Source organism: Galeopterus variegatus, unplaced genomic scaffold (assembly GCF_000696425.1).
Source record: "Galeopterus variegatus unplaced genomic scaffold, G_variegatus-3.0.2 Scaffold621, whole genome shotgun sequence".
Taxonomy (NCBI): domain Eukaryota; kingdom Metazoa; phylum Chordata; class Mammalia; order Dermoptera; family Cynocephalidae; genus Galeopterus; species Galeopterus variegatus.
The window spans coordinates 526,642-541,632 of record NW_007726732.1 but is presented as its reverse complement, the minus strand read 5'-3'; the positions used below and the strand labels follow the sequence as shown (position 1 = coordinate 541,632).

The window sequence follows — 14,991 nt, the reverse complement described above, 5'->3', positions numbered from 1 at the left end:
GGCTCCCCGAGCTTCCTCAACGGCTCCACGGCCACCTCGCCCTTCGCTAGTGAGTGTCCCCCGCCTGCGGGGGGTTGAAGGGACCTGGGACCAAGGGAAGCAGAATGGGGCGCAACCCTGGCCCCAGCTCATCTCGGGGGCGGGCTTGCGGCGCGTGCCCCTTGAGGGTCGACCCCGGCCTTGCCCCCCGGAGCAAGCTCAGCCCTCCGGGCGTGTGACCTCTCCCTGCCGTTGGACCTTAACCCACCCCTCGACTACCCATCCCGGGGTCCTGGGGCCAGAGTACTACTTGCGCCTTTAGCTCTCTTTGCTGATCCCAGTCGTACACACCGCTTCTAGCCCTCCCGCCCTCCTGACACCGGCTTTAACTTGGAGGACATCTGGCTGAAGCCTGGTGGGCCGCCACCTTTCCGTCCTACACCGGGACTTCGGGAGGAGGCTGGCGCCCCCTGCCGGAAACCTAAGGAAACTCGGGGCTCCAGAGAAGCGGGCTTCTTCCACGCCCCCCGGGAGTCGGAGGCGCCGGAGGGCGGTGGGAGGATGTGGCTCCCTGCGGTTGGGCGGGCAGAGCGAGAGAATTCCGCGTGGTCAGAGCTGGATTCAGAGGCTGAGTGTTAGATCAGGAGCTGTCCGACATTCAGCAAGTGACTTCACTTGTTTGAACTTTAGTTTTTTCTCGGTAAAATAGGGCCAATACCACACCCCCTGCCTAAGATTGTGCTCAGATCTGAATGTGCCACTGTCCATAAAGGGCCCAGACAAAACTCAGGAGGAGCCTATGGTTTCGCAGTCCCAGCCCTGATTATAGGCGCCATCCAAGCTGTTCCGCTTCTTGGAGAGGGGCAGCTCAGAGCTGGGCAGGTGGGCAGCAGGGTTTTATGCTTTACCATTTTACTCTACCTTCAAGTCCCTCGTCACATCAAGTCCCAGACCAGCATATTCACAGCTCATTTTAGCTTCATTTTTCAGCATTTTTAAAGCGCCTACTGTGTGCAAAACTCTAGGCTTGGGGGATAATTCCACCCCTGCTCACCTGCAAGGAACCTCCCTAACGATCATAAAAAGTATTGTCCCTGAAAGTCCTGGGAGAGCGTCTGAGTGGGAGAAATGGCGGAGGCTGCTCAAAAAGAAGATGGTTGTGGGTCGGCCCGGTGGCGCACTGGAGAGTGCGCCGGTTGGGAGCGTGGCGGTGCTCCTGCCGAGGGTTCGGATCCCATGTGGAGACCGGTTCCGCTCACTGGCTGAGCGCGGTACGGGCAAAAAAACCGAGGGTTGCGATCCCGTTGCCGGTCCCCGGTACGGGCGCGACACCGAGGGTTGCGATCCCGTTGCCGGTCCCCGGTACGGGCGCGACACCGAGGGTTGCGATCCCGTTACGTCAGTAAAAAAAGACAAAAAGGAAAAAAAAAAGAAGATGGTTGTAGCTTTGCCTGGGATGCCTCATCTCTCCCTGTCCTAAGTTTACTGTTGCTGAGGACTGAACTAACAGGCCACCTGCCTAGCCGTCCTTGCCAGTGTCCTGTGTCCTGGGTGCTGCTCTTTCTGGCTGTGAGTTTGAGCCTGGCACCTGCTCTTGGCATTGACTCGATTTCTGGGACCCAAGGCCCTGTAAGCCAGGGTCCAAATAGGCCATGGCCCTCTGGTGTCCCTCTCAAAGCCTGTCTCTTTGGCCCTTTGCTAAAGCTAGGCTCTGCTGCTCCTGCTTCCCTTCAGTTCTGGGACAGTACCCTCACAACCTCTCTCTGGGTGCCCCTTGGATTTGAACCTTTCCCCCTGGGCCTATGTAGGTGGGGTCTGAAACACCAGCCCCTCCCCTCCCACACATAGTAGAGCCAACAGCGGTGAAACACACTGCCTGGTGTGCAGAAACAGCCCACCTGGGGTCTCCCCATTCAGCAAGATCAAGAATTCTAGAGCTAATGCTTCCAGCATTAGCTGGGAACACAGCCTTAAAGCGGAAGCCATACAAAACACTCTGAGAAGTTTTTCTTTCTTTCATCATGGTTTCTCCCCCTCATGAACTCCATAGGTCTCTCCTCCTCTTCCCGTGAGCTCCAGTAGCCCCAGAGTGGCTGTTGTTACATTTTTATAGTTGTAAATTGGTTGATTTTTGTGAGAGAGTGATGCTGGGGACCGTCTATTCCACCATCTTGTCCAGAATTCTTCTTCTAATAATTATAATATCTAAAATCTACTGAGTGCCTACTATGTACTAAGCACTTTATTAAAGACTTTGTATCTGCCATTTAGTATTCACTATGAAATCTCTTATTTCATTTTTTAAAAGATGACCGGTAAGGGGATCTCAATGCTTGGCTTGGTGTTGTCAGCACCACGCTCAACCAGTGAGCAAACCGGCCATCCCTATATAGGATCCGAACCCGTGGCCTTGGTGTTATCAGCACCGCACTCTACCAAGTGAGCCACAGGCCGGCCTCATGATATCATCTTGACCAGTACTTACCCAGGTCCCTATCAACTCCCCGTGTGCAGAATGTTTTGTGGCACAACTCTAGGGGTGTCATTCTCATTGAGTTTGCCAGGACATTCCTGGAATGACATCAGAACTCTCCCAGTCAGAGGGTCTGGGGCTGTCTGCCTGGATCTCTTCTGCTTCAGCCACCAGCAGTCCTGGAATGACCCACAACTCTCAGTACTACCCAAGCTACAAAATGTGGCTGTGAGCACTGGGCCTTGAGAGATATAGTACATTTTCTGGCATTGGTCCCAAGCCCTCCGTGGGGCTCTGTGGGCCTCACCGGCTAGCAGTGAGCATTGTCTTAAGGGAGATGGTGATCCATGGGGCCCAGGACATTTGGAAGGGGGGCAGCTGTTGAAGATATCATTGTAAGAAAGTGGGGTGGGACTCTGATGCCAAAGGCAGCTTTCTCAGGCTGTTGGTTTCTTCCAGGAAGCCCCACCCCTACTCCATTGCCTGCTGCTTGGACAACACTCAAAACCCACCTTTCTTGGTCTTTAGAAGAGAGAGGCAGGGAATTGGGTTCAGATAAGGATGTAGAAAGGTGGGATCTAGAGATGCCCTGGGCAAGAGCCCCCAGGACAGGAGGCTGCAGGAAGGAGGGGCAAGCAGGAAGCTCCCTCACTATTCTCTGGGGAACAAGCCATGGCCCTGAATGGCTAGGGAGCTGGAGAACAGGAAGATTTGAGGATGTAGATCCATGCGCTTTTCTTTAAAATGGACCTGCTGGAAGAAGGAGACACAGGAGGCTTCCAGGCCCCAGACTGGAGATGACAAAGACCTGAATTAAGCTGGAAGGAAATAAAGTGCCCTGCAAGGGGTTGGGGGGTAGAAGGGCGTGGGGCAGACAGAGCGTAGGGGCTTGGAAGAGAGCATGTTTGTGGAGGAAGTTAGGGTGCTTGCCATGTGCACTGTGATCCTGGACAGAGGGGCTTTATAAGAGGTGCCTGTATGTACCCCCAGACTTCATCCCTGACTACTTGTCCCAGCTCTTCTGTGACCTCTGAACTTTGACCCTAGCCTTGGCACCCGGGGCTCATAAGCATTTCTTAGCATCTCAGAATCCCAGAGGTTTTCAGCAGGAATCCTAACCTGTTCCATCCCTCACTCATCTCTCATCTTTGGGGGCACCTCCCATTCTTTGGTTTTGTTGGATGTTTTGGCTTGCTTTTGTTTTTACATGGTCTGGCCCTGTCATCTCCAACCCTGAGAAAGGGTCTCCTGAACCCCCAAGAAGGCGAGGCTGTACCAGGACCCCAGAGGCTCCCTTCTGGCCTCCTGAACCTGCCCTGTACTGGTCTCCCCAGGACCCTCACAGCCCCAGTGAGGTCTGAGCCTGGTGCCTGGGTCGGCAGCCCACACCAGAGCCCTGACTGAGCTGCTCACTCTGGTGCTGTCTCCCTGTTGTGTCTCCCACCACCTTCCCTGCTGCACCTGCCCCACCCCGCCCCGCCCCGGAGTCATGCCCTCTAGCCCCCCGCTGGCGGCTGCCTCCTCCATGTCCCTGCCGGCCGCCGCCCCCACCACCAGCGTCTTCTCCTTCTCGCCTGTCAACATGATCTCTGCCGTCAAACAGAGGAGCGCCTTTGCTCCCGTGCTGCGCCCACCCAGCTCCCCGCCCCAGGCCTGCCCCAGAGCCCATGGAGACGGGCTTCCAGGTGAGTGATCCACACTGCTTCATTGTGGCCGGAGGGTAGGTCCCTGGTGGAGCATTGGGCTTGAGGGGCCCACTCCATTCGCATCTCACCATTACCTCAAGCCAGTTGGCCAGTTCTCCCTGGAGGGTGTGAGCGGGAAGCTCTGCAAGGGCCCAAGGAGGCCCATTTGGACCCCACTCCACTGGGCCTCACAGCTTGGGGTGGTCACTACTCCGGATTCTATCAACTGGCTACTTGGCCAAGAGGAAGGGACTCAGATCCCAGATGGAGAAGGTCTGGAAACTACCCCAACTCCCCACCGCCATCCAGTTGAGCCAAGAGCAAAGACCCAACCCTGAAGCTGGAAGAGCCCCATGTGTCTGCATGCCTTTGCCCTTTGCCTCCCTGTGTCTGCCAGAGGGTAGCACACACCTCTTTGGGACACTGGGTCACTCACTGGGTGGAAGGGGACTAACCTCAGATAAGGTTTAGTCTTCTCCTACCCTATTTTACAGATAAGGAATTGAGACTAAGTCACACCTCCCTTGTCCAATTAATGAAATAGTTGTTCTCTCACTTTACACACATGCAGCAGAACCTGTTAGACAGCAGAACTTTCCCCATGCACGTGGTCATTAGAAACTCACCAGCAGACAGAGGGAGAGACTGGCTGTGGGAAAGGAGGAGATGACAGTGTCTAGGGTAGAGCCGGTCCCAATTGACAGGGATAGTTGGGGACAGAGCTGGATGAGGGTGTCTTCCCCAAGAGGCTTATAGGTGTTTCCATGTCTGGCTAGGGGGATCTCCTAGGACTCAGTCCAGAGTTAGCCTGGCACACTGTAGGTGCCTAATAAATCATGGTTGAAATGAATGAATAAATAGGTCAGAAGGGTCCCCTTCCAACCCAGAGGCAGGTGGCTGCAGTGTAGTGTGCTGGGCACAGAGCTGAAAGGGTTTGGGATAGAGCCAGGGTAGAGCGTGTCCTGTTGGATACTCCCCAAGACAGTAACACGTATTCATTAGAAAAGACTCAGTGTTCAAATTAGGTAAATGGGTATGTTATTGAAGAATTCATCAGGGCCTTTAATGTGCTAGGGTGCATTATGAATCTTCTAGGGAGGAGAAGATGCAAATTTATTCAAGCACAGAATGTATTTTTCAAAAAACATCTTGAGATTAGTTCTCAAGGAATGCCCTTGAGTAGAGGATGTGGGGACTGGTCAGACTGGGATTCCTGTGGGTGCTTTGTGCTCCAGGGTCCCTGTATGACAAAGTTTGGGGACACTGGAGGGAGAGTGGAGCAAGCCTGGGACCTGGGAGACCAAATGAGGGTGACAAATGTATGCAGCAGCCAGAGAATTCACTGGATCACCCTGAAGAACCGACTGCACTAGGTGGCGGTGGACAGAGCAAGCCAGTGCAGTCCAGAAACTTTCGGGCACTCTGCTTAGCCCTGCTGTGTGGGCAGAGTGGGACCACTCCACACGAGAACTGCTCCTCTGGCCAGTACAGGCCGACCTGTGATGGTGATTCAAGTAATAACAGAATCTGTGCCAGGCAGAGAGGGGGGCAAGGGAGCTGGTTGGTGACCCATCCCGAGGGTGGGCCATCATCAGAGAAGGCCTTGCCCAAGCAGGGTTTGAAGAACGAAGTTGAGTGATGGTGATTCAAGTAATAACAGAATCTGTGCCAGGCAGAGAGGGGGGCAAGGGAGCTGGCTGGTGACCCATCCCGAGGGTGGGCCATCATCAGAGAAGGCCTTGCCCAAGCAGGGTTTGAAGAACGAAGTTGGGTTTTCTAGAGCAGGAGCAATGCCCTGAATAGAGGATACCTCCGGATGAAGGTGAGTGGGTGGGAAGGTAGGGCTGTTAGGGCCCACATTCAAAACAATAAAAGCATAACTCGTACAAGTAAATGTTAAAGGAAGGTGAGTGGGTGGGAAGGTAGGGCTGTTAGGGCCCACATTCAAAACAATAAAAGCATAATTTGTACAAGTAAATGTTAAAGATTTATTTAATTCATTCATGAGGGAGCTAACGAGATGACGAGTGGCTTAAAGGAGAGTGTGAGAGACTGAAGCCAGTGAAATAAAGAGGCTGAAATAAGATTGCCAGGTGTGAACTGCTTCTACAGGGCAGTAAGCCTGTCACCTTCCTTTGGGGATTACCTTTCCTACCAGTTAGAAGTTGTCTGCCATTTATCAGTCTCCTCCACGTTAACATCCACCCTAACAACGCCTGGCCCTAACCAGTAATGCACAGCAAGTAAATAAAAAGTTAGATCCACCAGAATAAGACAACTCTTAAGGTGGGCTTATTAGATAATGTTCTAGGGTGACTTTGAACGGATATAGTCATTTTTTTGCCTTATTTGCAAGTTTTGGATAATTTGTCTTAAGCTAGGTGTGTCTGGAACTTAAAATGTGAGGGATGGGGAGACAGGGGCCCACCGATTTCTCCTGCTAGCGAGGAGAACCATGGCAGGGGTCAGGGAGGGGCGGAGCTGGTGAAGTGCTGAGTTTCACGGATGTGGGAGGTAGACGGGATGCTGTTGCTGGACCTCAGTACTCCCAGAGGCTGGCCTCTTTCCTTTTCTGTCCTGGTACTTGGCCATCTGATTTCTCGCCTTGAGACAGCTCCTCTGAAGGAGGCAGGCCTGGGAAGCAGAACCCACAGTCATCTCTATCTTGAGGAAGCTAGGGGAGCAAGGACTGGGGCTTGACCTCCTTTGAGGTCTGGGGGACACCCCTCACCTGTCCATCTGCAGTGCTGACCCCAGCCAGGGCTGGGGTGGCTGGGTGCCTTCAGAAAGTGCCGCATACCCTGACTGCTTTCTCCAGCCCAGAGAGGGCCAGGCAGGTAGGGTCTCCAGGCTGCATATGGCTTATAACTCTTTTATCCCTGATTACTGCAGACCAGCCTTTTGAGGATTCTGACAAATTCCACTCTCCAGCCCGGGGGCTTCAGGGCCTGGCATACTCCTAACTACGGTAGGTCTCTGGCTGGGTCTTGCCTCTTCCCCTAGCCCTGGGATGGGCTCTCTCTCCAAAAGGCCTTCGCAAGGATAGGGAGCTGGGGTCCTGGTCTCCCTCCCCAGGGTCCATCTAAACAGCTCTCAGAGCCACATAGTCCACCCCAAGCTGACCAAGTGGAGAGAAGTGGCTTCCTGTCCCCTTCCAGCCAGCCTTCTCTCCCTGTCTCTCCTGACCAGGTCTGCAGGTGTTGCCCCCGCTGAGCCTGGCCTGGAGGTCCCTCCAGGACTCACACCCATGCCCTGGATGACGGCACAGACAGATGCAGGGCTAGGGCTGCAGACCTCAACCCATGGGCCGAACAGGGAGAGACCTCCCTCCCCATGCTCAAGGCCCCCCAGCCCCACAGGCTCTTCTCACCTCCAATTTTCTGGGCTGGCCGAAAGCCCCAGCACTGTGCTGATGCTCTTGGCAGGAGAGCATCCTGGGGAGGTGCTGGGATGCCAGGCCTCACTTGCTGGGTCGGCTCCTCTGGAAGAGATGGATCATGTGCAGACTGGGGATGTCGGGTGAGGGGAGCATGGGATGGGGACCATGGGAGAAAGGACAGCTCAGGGAGAATTGACCTGGAAAGGTCCTGTTTGCATCTGACCCATCTCAACTGGCCCAGCATCCCAACTTTTCTCCAGTGCGAGGGGTGGTGCCCAGCAGCCTCAGGAGGCCTGCCCAGGCTCCCATGGAGCTTCCAGCAGTTGCTTGACCCCGCGGCTGCCCCCACGTCCTTTGAGGACCCCATGCTTGCCACATCATGCCTCCCTGTGGGGGCTTTGGGCATGGAGGAAGCAGAAGAGGGGTTGCTAGGCCTCCTGAATTTGGGGTCTTCCCCTCAGTGGATGTCTCATGGACTCTGGCCCTACCCACACATGGACTCTGGCTGGCCCCATGGAATGGCCCAACTGACCCCAAGTGGCCTCAAACTCTGTTCTGCTACGTTTGGAGAAAACAGGACAATAAACCAGATGCAGGTGTCCAACTGGCCTCTCTTGCCTGCTTCCTTGGTGTGGTCTGCATTTCTCAGCCACTCTGCAGACCACATGGGACCCCTCCAAACCATGCCCTGGGGCAGCCTTCTGGTACCTTGGGCTTATTCAATAGCCCCAGAGTTCAACTAAGCTGTGTTCTCTGCCCTGTGTCTGCTCTTGGGTACTGTGAGGGGGCGAGGGAGAGCAGGCTAGCAGGCCTGAGGCCCCAGGAGATGGGCTCTGCCCCGAGAGCTCTGGCTAGGAACACAGTTTGGCCACTGAGGACCTGGTCCCCCAGCTGTCTGGCCAGAACTGTGGTGAGAGTTGTCAGAAGGACATCGCTGGGAACCAAGACAGAGCAAACCAAACACTACCCAGATATACAGAGGCCCAGAAGTGAGATCCAGTCCTGAACAGAGGCTGCAGGGACCCTTCTCTGCTGGGTGAGGCAGCTTGTGGCTCCTAGGGCTGCCTGAGCCACACCCCAACCCCCATCCCTCCTCCCCAGGCCTAGGTTCCTTCTGCCTCGCCTGCCTCAGTGATTGAGAGGAGGGGTGGTAAAGCGGCAAGTCTCCTAGGCCCACTCACTCACCCACCCACCCCTTCCCCCAGGATGAATCCCAATTGTCCCCTGAGACATCCCCTAGACAAAGGTCTGGCTGTCTGACCCTGAAAGCCACATTTTTAGACCCACTATCCAGTGAGCCTGGGGCCCAGCCCCAGGCCTCAGGCTTCCCCTTTCTCCTCCTGGAAGTGCTTCTTGGCTGTGGCCTCTGGAAATCCTGCCCCTTCCAATCCATGAGCCCTGCAGCCTTCTGGACAAACACACTTGCCAAGGCAGACGGGCTAGTCCTGTCCTCCAGAGGCCTTCACTTCTTTCTCTGGTGTTCTCAGCCAGCACCTGGGAATTATCTCACTTAGGACCCATGACAGGGAGTCATCCTACCTTCTGGTCATCCTGCCCTGTTCTCAGTGCTCATCTGGCCTCCCCCTCAGTTCCCACTTGTAGCCTGTGTTACAGAGCACTGAAGCCTGCCCAAGCCTGCTCTGTTCAGTTCTGAGCAGTTCCCACTGCCCAGGGCCCTCCCTGGCTGAGCCCCTGCAGAACTCTAATTTGTACTGGACACAGGTGATAATGGGATGGGTCAGGTGCCATGATCGAAACAAATGAGACATGATATCTATCCTCACTGATCCCACAACACTGCCCAGGTCACCATTTGAGTCAACACTGCCCTCTCCCTCATCCACAGCAGACACAGTTAATCAATTATGATATTTGCTGTGCACTGGATTGTGTGTCCTCAAAATCCATATTTTGAAGCCCTAACCTCCCATGTAACTGTTTTGGAGACAGGGCCTTTAAGGAGATGATTAAGGTTGAAAGAGGTTATAAGAGTGGAGTCCTGATCCAATAAAACTAGTGCCCTTATGAGAAGAGGAAGAGACACCAGAGTTCTCTCTCCATTATGTAGCGCACAGCAAGAAGGTAGCTGTCTGCAAGCCAGGAAGGGAGTCCTCACTAGGAACCAGATCAACTGGCACCTTGATCTGGGACGTCTAGCCTCCAGGACTGTGAGAAAATAAATATCCGTTGTTTAAGCTACTCAGCCTATGGGTTTTTGTTATGGTAGCCTAAGCTGAGTAACACAATATCCTTTCCCACATGTCTTAGTTTTTGGTTCCCCTAAAAGCAGAACCTGAGATAAGTTCCCTGCTGGAGAACTCTGGGAGACAGTGTAGAACAAACCTCAGAGTTTTCCCACCAAAGGAGCAAAGGATCCAGGATATTGATCTTCCATCCCTCATCTGTCATTGGCTGCAGGTTGCTCCCAGGAAATTAACCCTCTGGCACTTCTGGCCTGCCCGCCTGGACAGAGAAAAAACACTAATTAGGCTTTTGTTCTAGGATGTTGTGAGCAAATACTGGAACAGTGAGTCCTAGGGGATGTGGTCAGGACACCAACAGCCTCTTCTATGCCACAGAACCACCAGGATCACAGGATCATTTTCAACACAGCCACTGATCAGAGTTGTCACTTGAAATGAAAACTATTAGCCAAATATGGTAAATATCACAATAACAGATTTCTTGGCCTCTTTGTAGTCAGTGAATCAGTGAGGAGTGAGTCAAACAGGACCATGAGTCATGGATCAGTACAAGATCAGCCCACCAGCAGGCCTGGGCCTGTATCTGGGTCTGTAGCACCTCCAACAAAGCAACTGAGCATTTTCTGGGCCTCACAGAGAGCACACCTCCCTGGGCTTCCCACATTCTTTAGTCAAAAAGGGTTTCATTCTCAATAGCTCCAGCAATCTGGAGTCTGAGTATGACATTAAGCCAAGTGGCAGGAGCTGGTCTCAGTCTTACATAAATCTGCAGAGGAGATCCACTGCCCTGTAAATGCTATCAGATAACCAGGGCTTAATTTAGCTATAGTCCTGAGACTTTGTGCACAAGATAGAATTGATTGGTTCATTGACACTGGCCTCTACCGGTGCTGGACATCCCACCCCAGAGTTGGAAATCCTCATCTTGGCTCCAGTGCCTGTGCAAATATGGGTCAGGGTGGCATCATTCACCTGCAAAGGAGGTTGTCTTAGTTTGGGTTCCCACACGAGCGTACCTTAACACAAAGAGTTGAGTTCAGATGGAGGCAATCCCAGGAAGCACCAATCAGGGAGCAGAGAAAGGAGGCAGGGGAGGGAAGGAAATCCAACACAGAGTGTACTACTGAGCAAGTTACTTCTGTGGTTTTCGGGAGCTTAATCCTACCAGGGAACTCTGAAAGACTATAAAATTCATGCCTCAGGGATTTTCCACCTGAGGGATGAGGGAGTTGGAGTATTTATACACCAACTCCCATCAGTCAGTGGCTGAGGGTTTATGGGTAGAGCTGGAGGGAAGCACTAACCTCCTAGCACATCCAGTCTGCCCAGTGGGTGGTAAAACAGTTCCAATAGCTAGGGAAAGCACTCAGGTGAGAAGATGCAGCTGCGGGCAGTTGGAGTCAGGTGTACACTGAAGAGGTAAAGAGGGAGGGACGTGGGTGGGCACACAGTGTCAGCGCTGGAGACGGTCCCTGGCAGTCATCCAGAGGAAATTGGTTTTCTCTGCTTGAAGTAAGTTTAGAGTGGGCATGAACTTCCCTTTATCTGGAGGTCCCACCTCTCCTGGGACCAGCTGGCAGAAACTCTGCCCAGGCTGTTTCTAGTTGAGGTATCAAGATGCCAGATAACAAAGGGATCCTTCTCAGTGTCAGCCGACCCTGGGCTTTTTTCCACAGGGCCAATGGAGGTGGGAGTAGTCAGACACTTGACCACTCGCCCTTCAGAGAGATAGCATCTCCAGGAAATCTCTGCTTTCCTCTTGCATATGTTTCCCAGAGAACCAGTCTGCTGCGTTCTGCATCCAACCTTGGGGACCAGGCAGCCTTTGTGGCTGCATTTAGCTCAGACAGGACCCACCATGGACAGGTCTCACTAGCTCAAGGAAAGCAAGGCAGCAGCTTCCTGCTGACTATTCTGCAAAACATACTTCTCCCTATGCCCCACCCATATTGGTGGGGGCTCTTAGTTTCTTCCAAAAATTTTTTTTTAATCTCCTAGAAAAATGGAAACTGCCATGCAGTGGGGGAAAAAATGGTATTTTCAATAAATGGTGTTGGGCCAATTGCATATTTGTAAGAAAAAAGTAAACTTGACCTCTACCTCACATTCTACACAAAAATCAGTTCCAGGTGGATTATGGATAAAATGTGAAACTAAAACAACAAAGCTATATGCCCTTGAAAATAGACTAACCTTTTGCCAGAGTGACCTCCAATGTCTACTCCCCACCTACATGGCCACCTTTAGAGAGAGGCAGGCATTGGATATGTTTGAGATGGTTCAAATGGATCCCAAAGTCTCTTCTCGAAGGTAACTTTTCAAAAAGTTCACAGTTTAGTGTTTTTCTTGCCAAGAAGAGACAGGCTGTCTACCCTAAGTGAATCACTGTGCACTATATGCTGTATTCAAACAACACAACTGCGCATTGTCAAATATGTACAAGTAAATGTTAAAAAAATTTTTTAAGTTTTCTTGTTTTTAGCTTTGCTATTCAGATCCACAGTCCAACTAGAATGGCTTTTGTGTATGGTGTAAGTTAGGGGTCAAATTTAATTTTATTCATATGGATAGCCAGCTGGCCAGCACCTTTAATTGAAATGATCATCTTTTCACCCAATTCACTGCAGTGGAAACTTTCTCATAAATCAAGTGTCCATATATGTATGGGTCTGTTCTAAATGCTCTATTCTGATCCATTGTTTTTTTTTTTGGGGGGGGGGTTTGTTTGTTTTGTTTTTTTGTCTATCCTTATACCAATACCACATTATCTTAATTACTTTAGATTTATAATAAGTTTTGGTATCCAGTACAAGTGTTCTAACTTAGTTCTGTTGCTGAGCCCAAGTCTGGCTGCCTGCTGCCAAACAGAAACAAAAGACTGGAAAGTCAAATGGCGAAAAGGGAAGGCAGCTTGATTCAGGACCAGTAACCTGGAGGGGATGGTAGGCTAATCCACCTCCAAAGCTCAGATTTACCAAGGGGACTTTAAGGGGGGAAGTGTAGGGATTGGAATGTGGAGGGAGTTAGCTTCTTTCCAAAGCTCTAGTTGACAGTTTCTGTTATCTCATAGCTGGGCCTGTGATTCCTTGTCGGTGCCCAAGGTCATCTTCCAGACATCTGGTTTTGATCACTTCTCAGAACTCTGCAAGCCTCAAAGAAGAAATGTTAGTTTTGCGAGGTACTGATTAGCTTTCAAGAGCCTTGTTTCGCTACTTAGCAAACAAGAGATGGGAAGAAAGAAAGGAGAAAAAAAAAAACTGTTTTAAATTTTTTCTAATGCCCAGGTGGTTTTTAGGTCTCACATGGCTTCAGTCCTGCTCACTGCAACAGGTCTCCTTGATTATCTTAGTTGGTCCTTTACATTTCCACATAAATTTTATAATCAGCTTATTAATTTCTATTTTTCAAAAACCTACTGGATTTGTATTGGGGTTGCATTAAATTTATAGATCAATTAATAGAGAATTGACATCTTTAAAATATTGGGTATCTCAATTCACGAATATTCTATATCCCTCCATTTATTTAGGTCTTTTAAAACTCCTCTTTTTTTCTTTTTTCCTTTTTGTCTTTTTTCGTGACCGGCAGCGGATCGCAACCCTCGGTGTTGCACCCACACCTCGCTCAGCCAGTGAGCGGGAACCAGTCTGTATGTGGGATCCGAACCCTCGACGGGAGCGCCGCCGCGCTCCCAAGCGGCGCACTGTAGCAGTGCACCACCGGGCCGGCCCTAAAACTCCTCTTAATAATATTTTGTAGGCCTCTATGTGAAAGTCTTGCACATCTTTCATTTATTTCTAAGTGTTTGATTATTTTGTGCTGCTATAAATTATATCATTTTCTTAGTTTCATTTTTCTTACTATTTATTGCAGTTATATAAAAACAATTGATCTTTGTATAATAACCTTTTATCCAGCAACCTTGCTTGGCTCACTTATACAATACTTTATCTATAGATTATCTTGATTTTCTTAAGTGCATAATTATGTCATCTACAAACAAAGATAGTTTTATTTCTTCACTTTTGGTCCTTATTTCTTTTATTTTCATTTATTATTCTTGCCTAAATGCACTGGCTGGAACTCCAATACAGTGTTGAATAGAAGTAGTGTTAGTGGACATCTTTGTTTTGTTCCCAATCCCGAAGGGCAAACTTTTAACATTTCATCATTAAGTATCATGTTTGGTTTATAGATATCCTTCTATTCCTAATTTTCTAAAAAATTTTTAAAAATTATAAATAGATGCCACATTTTGTGAAGTGCTTTTGTGCATATATTAAGATGATCAAATTATTTTCTCTGTTATTTTGTTAATGTGATGAATTACATTAATTATATGTCTAATTTTAAACCATTGCATTAACTAATTATATGTTTGGTATACCTATTGTTAACAGGTAGCCCCATTTTCCCTCTCTCTCTACCACTCTCACAGGGGACACCCACTGGCCCTCACCCTTTCCTACTTCTCAAGAAGCTAGGCTTCTGGGAAACAAAACGCAGACATCTACAGACCACTTCAGTACTCACCCTGCCATGCTACCCTCTGCTACCTTCTGGGAGCAGGGGAGGAAAAAACACAAGAGAAAACACAAATTAATCTCTCACAAGTCATTCTACCTTGATTCTAACCCATGTTTTACCATTCTATAACCATTACAATTCTAACACAGCTGGACTTCCTAGCTCTGGGTCCCTTGTGTTGGAGACCCAGCAGAGCACTCTTGGGATGTCTGTCCAGGATACCCTGCATCCACACACTTCCTAAAGGTGAAGGTGTCTAAACCTTCCTCTACTTGCCTCAACCTTGGCAAGGGAGCACACAGTGACAGCCCCCCTAGGGGTGGGAGTTTCTGGATTTGAAGCTGCAGGTCCTGCTGAGGGGAGTTGGTAGGAGGGTTCTGGATGCATAGACCTCCACTAAAGACAGAATGGGAGAGACTTCATGACTCTGAAGATGTAGAAGCAGCCTTCTAGCAGGGAAGCAAGAGAAACAAGATGAGTTTTGCACATTCTTTTCTACTATTTTATTACTTGAGAGAGAAGGAGCCAAGTGTTTTAAAGGGGAAGGAAAAACACCATCAAGTAACAGGTTTGCTGTTCCTGGGGGCCCAGCATCCCAGCATCTTGGTTCTCCAAAGCCTTTCGTTCCCCCTCTCCTGCCAGACTGGGAGGGAAAGCTGCTCCGATGCACCCTCGCTGAGGGGAGAAGGCCCCGGGCTAGGCTGCCAGGGCTCCAGGCAGCCATCCCATGAGTCCAGTCCCTGA

General features: G+C 50.6%; 1 protein-coding gene across 1 annotated transcript in view; it reads left to right on the top strand.

Annotated features, from left to right (window-relative positions):
* The window catches only part of EBF4 (early B-cell factor 4), a 12,631-nt gene extending 4,507 nt beyond the window's left edge, over positions 1–8,124 (top strand). The window contains exons 9-12 of the mRNA XM_008570658.1: positions 340–532; positions 3,940–4,137; positions 7,030–7,105; positions 7,327–8,124. Coding sequence (XP_008568880.1) covers positions 340–532; positions 3,940–4,137; positions 7,030–7,100 — 462 coding nt within the window. The 3' untranslated portion in view covers positions 7,101–7,105; positions 7,327–8,124. The remainder of the gene's footprint in view (positions 1–339; positions 533–3,939; positions 4,138–7,029; positions 7,106–7,326) is intronic.
* The last annotated feature ends 6,867 nt before the right edge of the window (positions 8,125–14,991 follow it).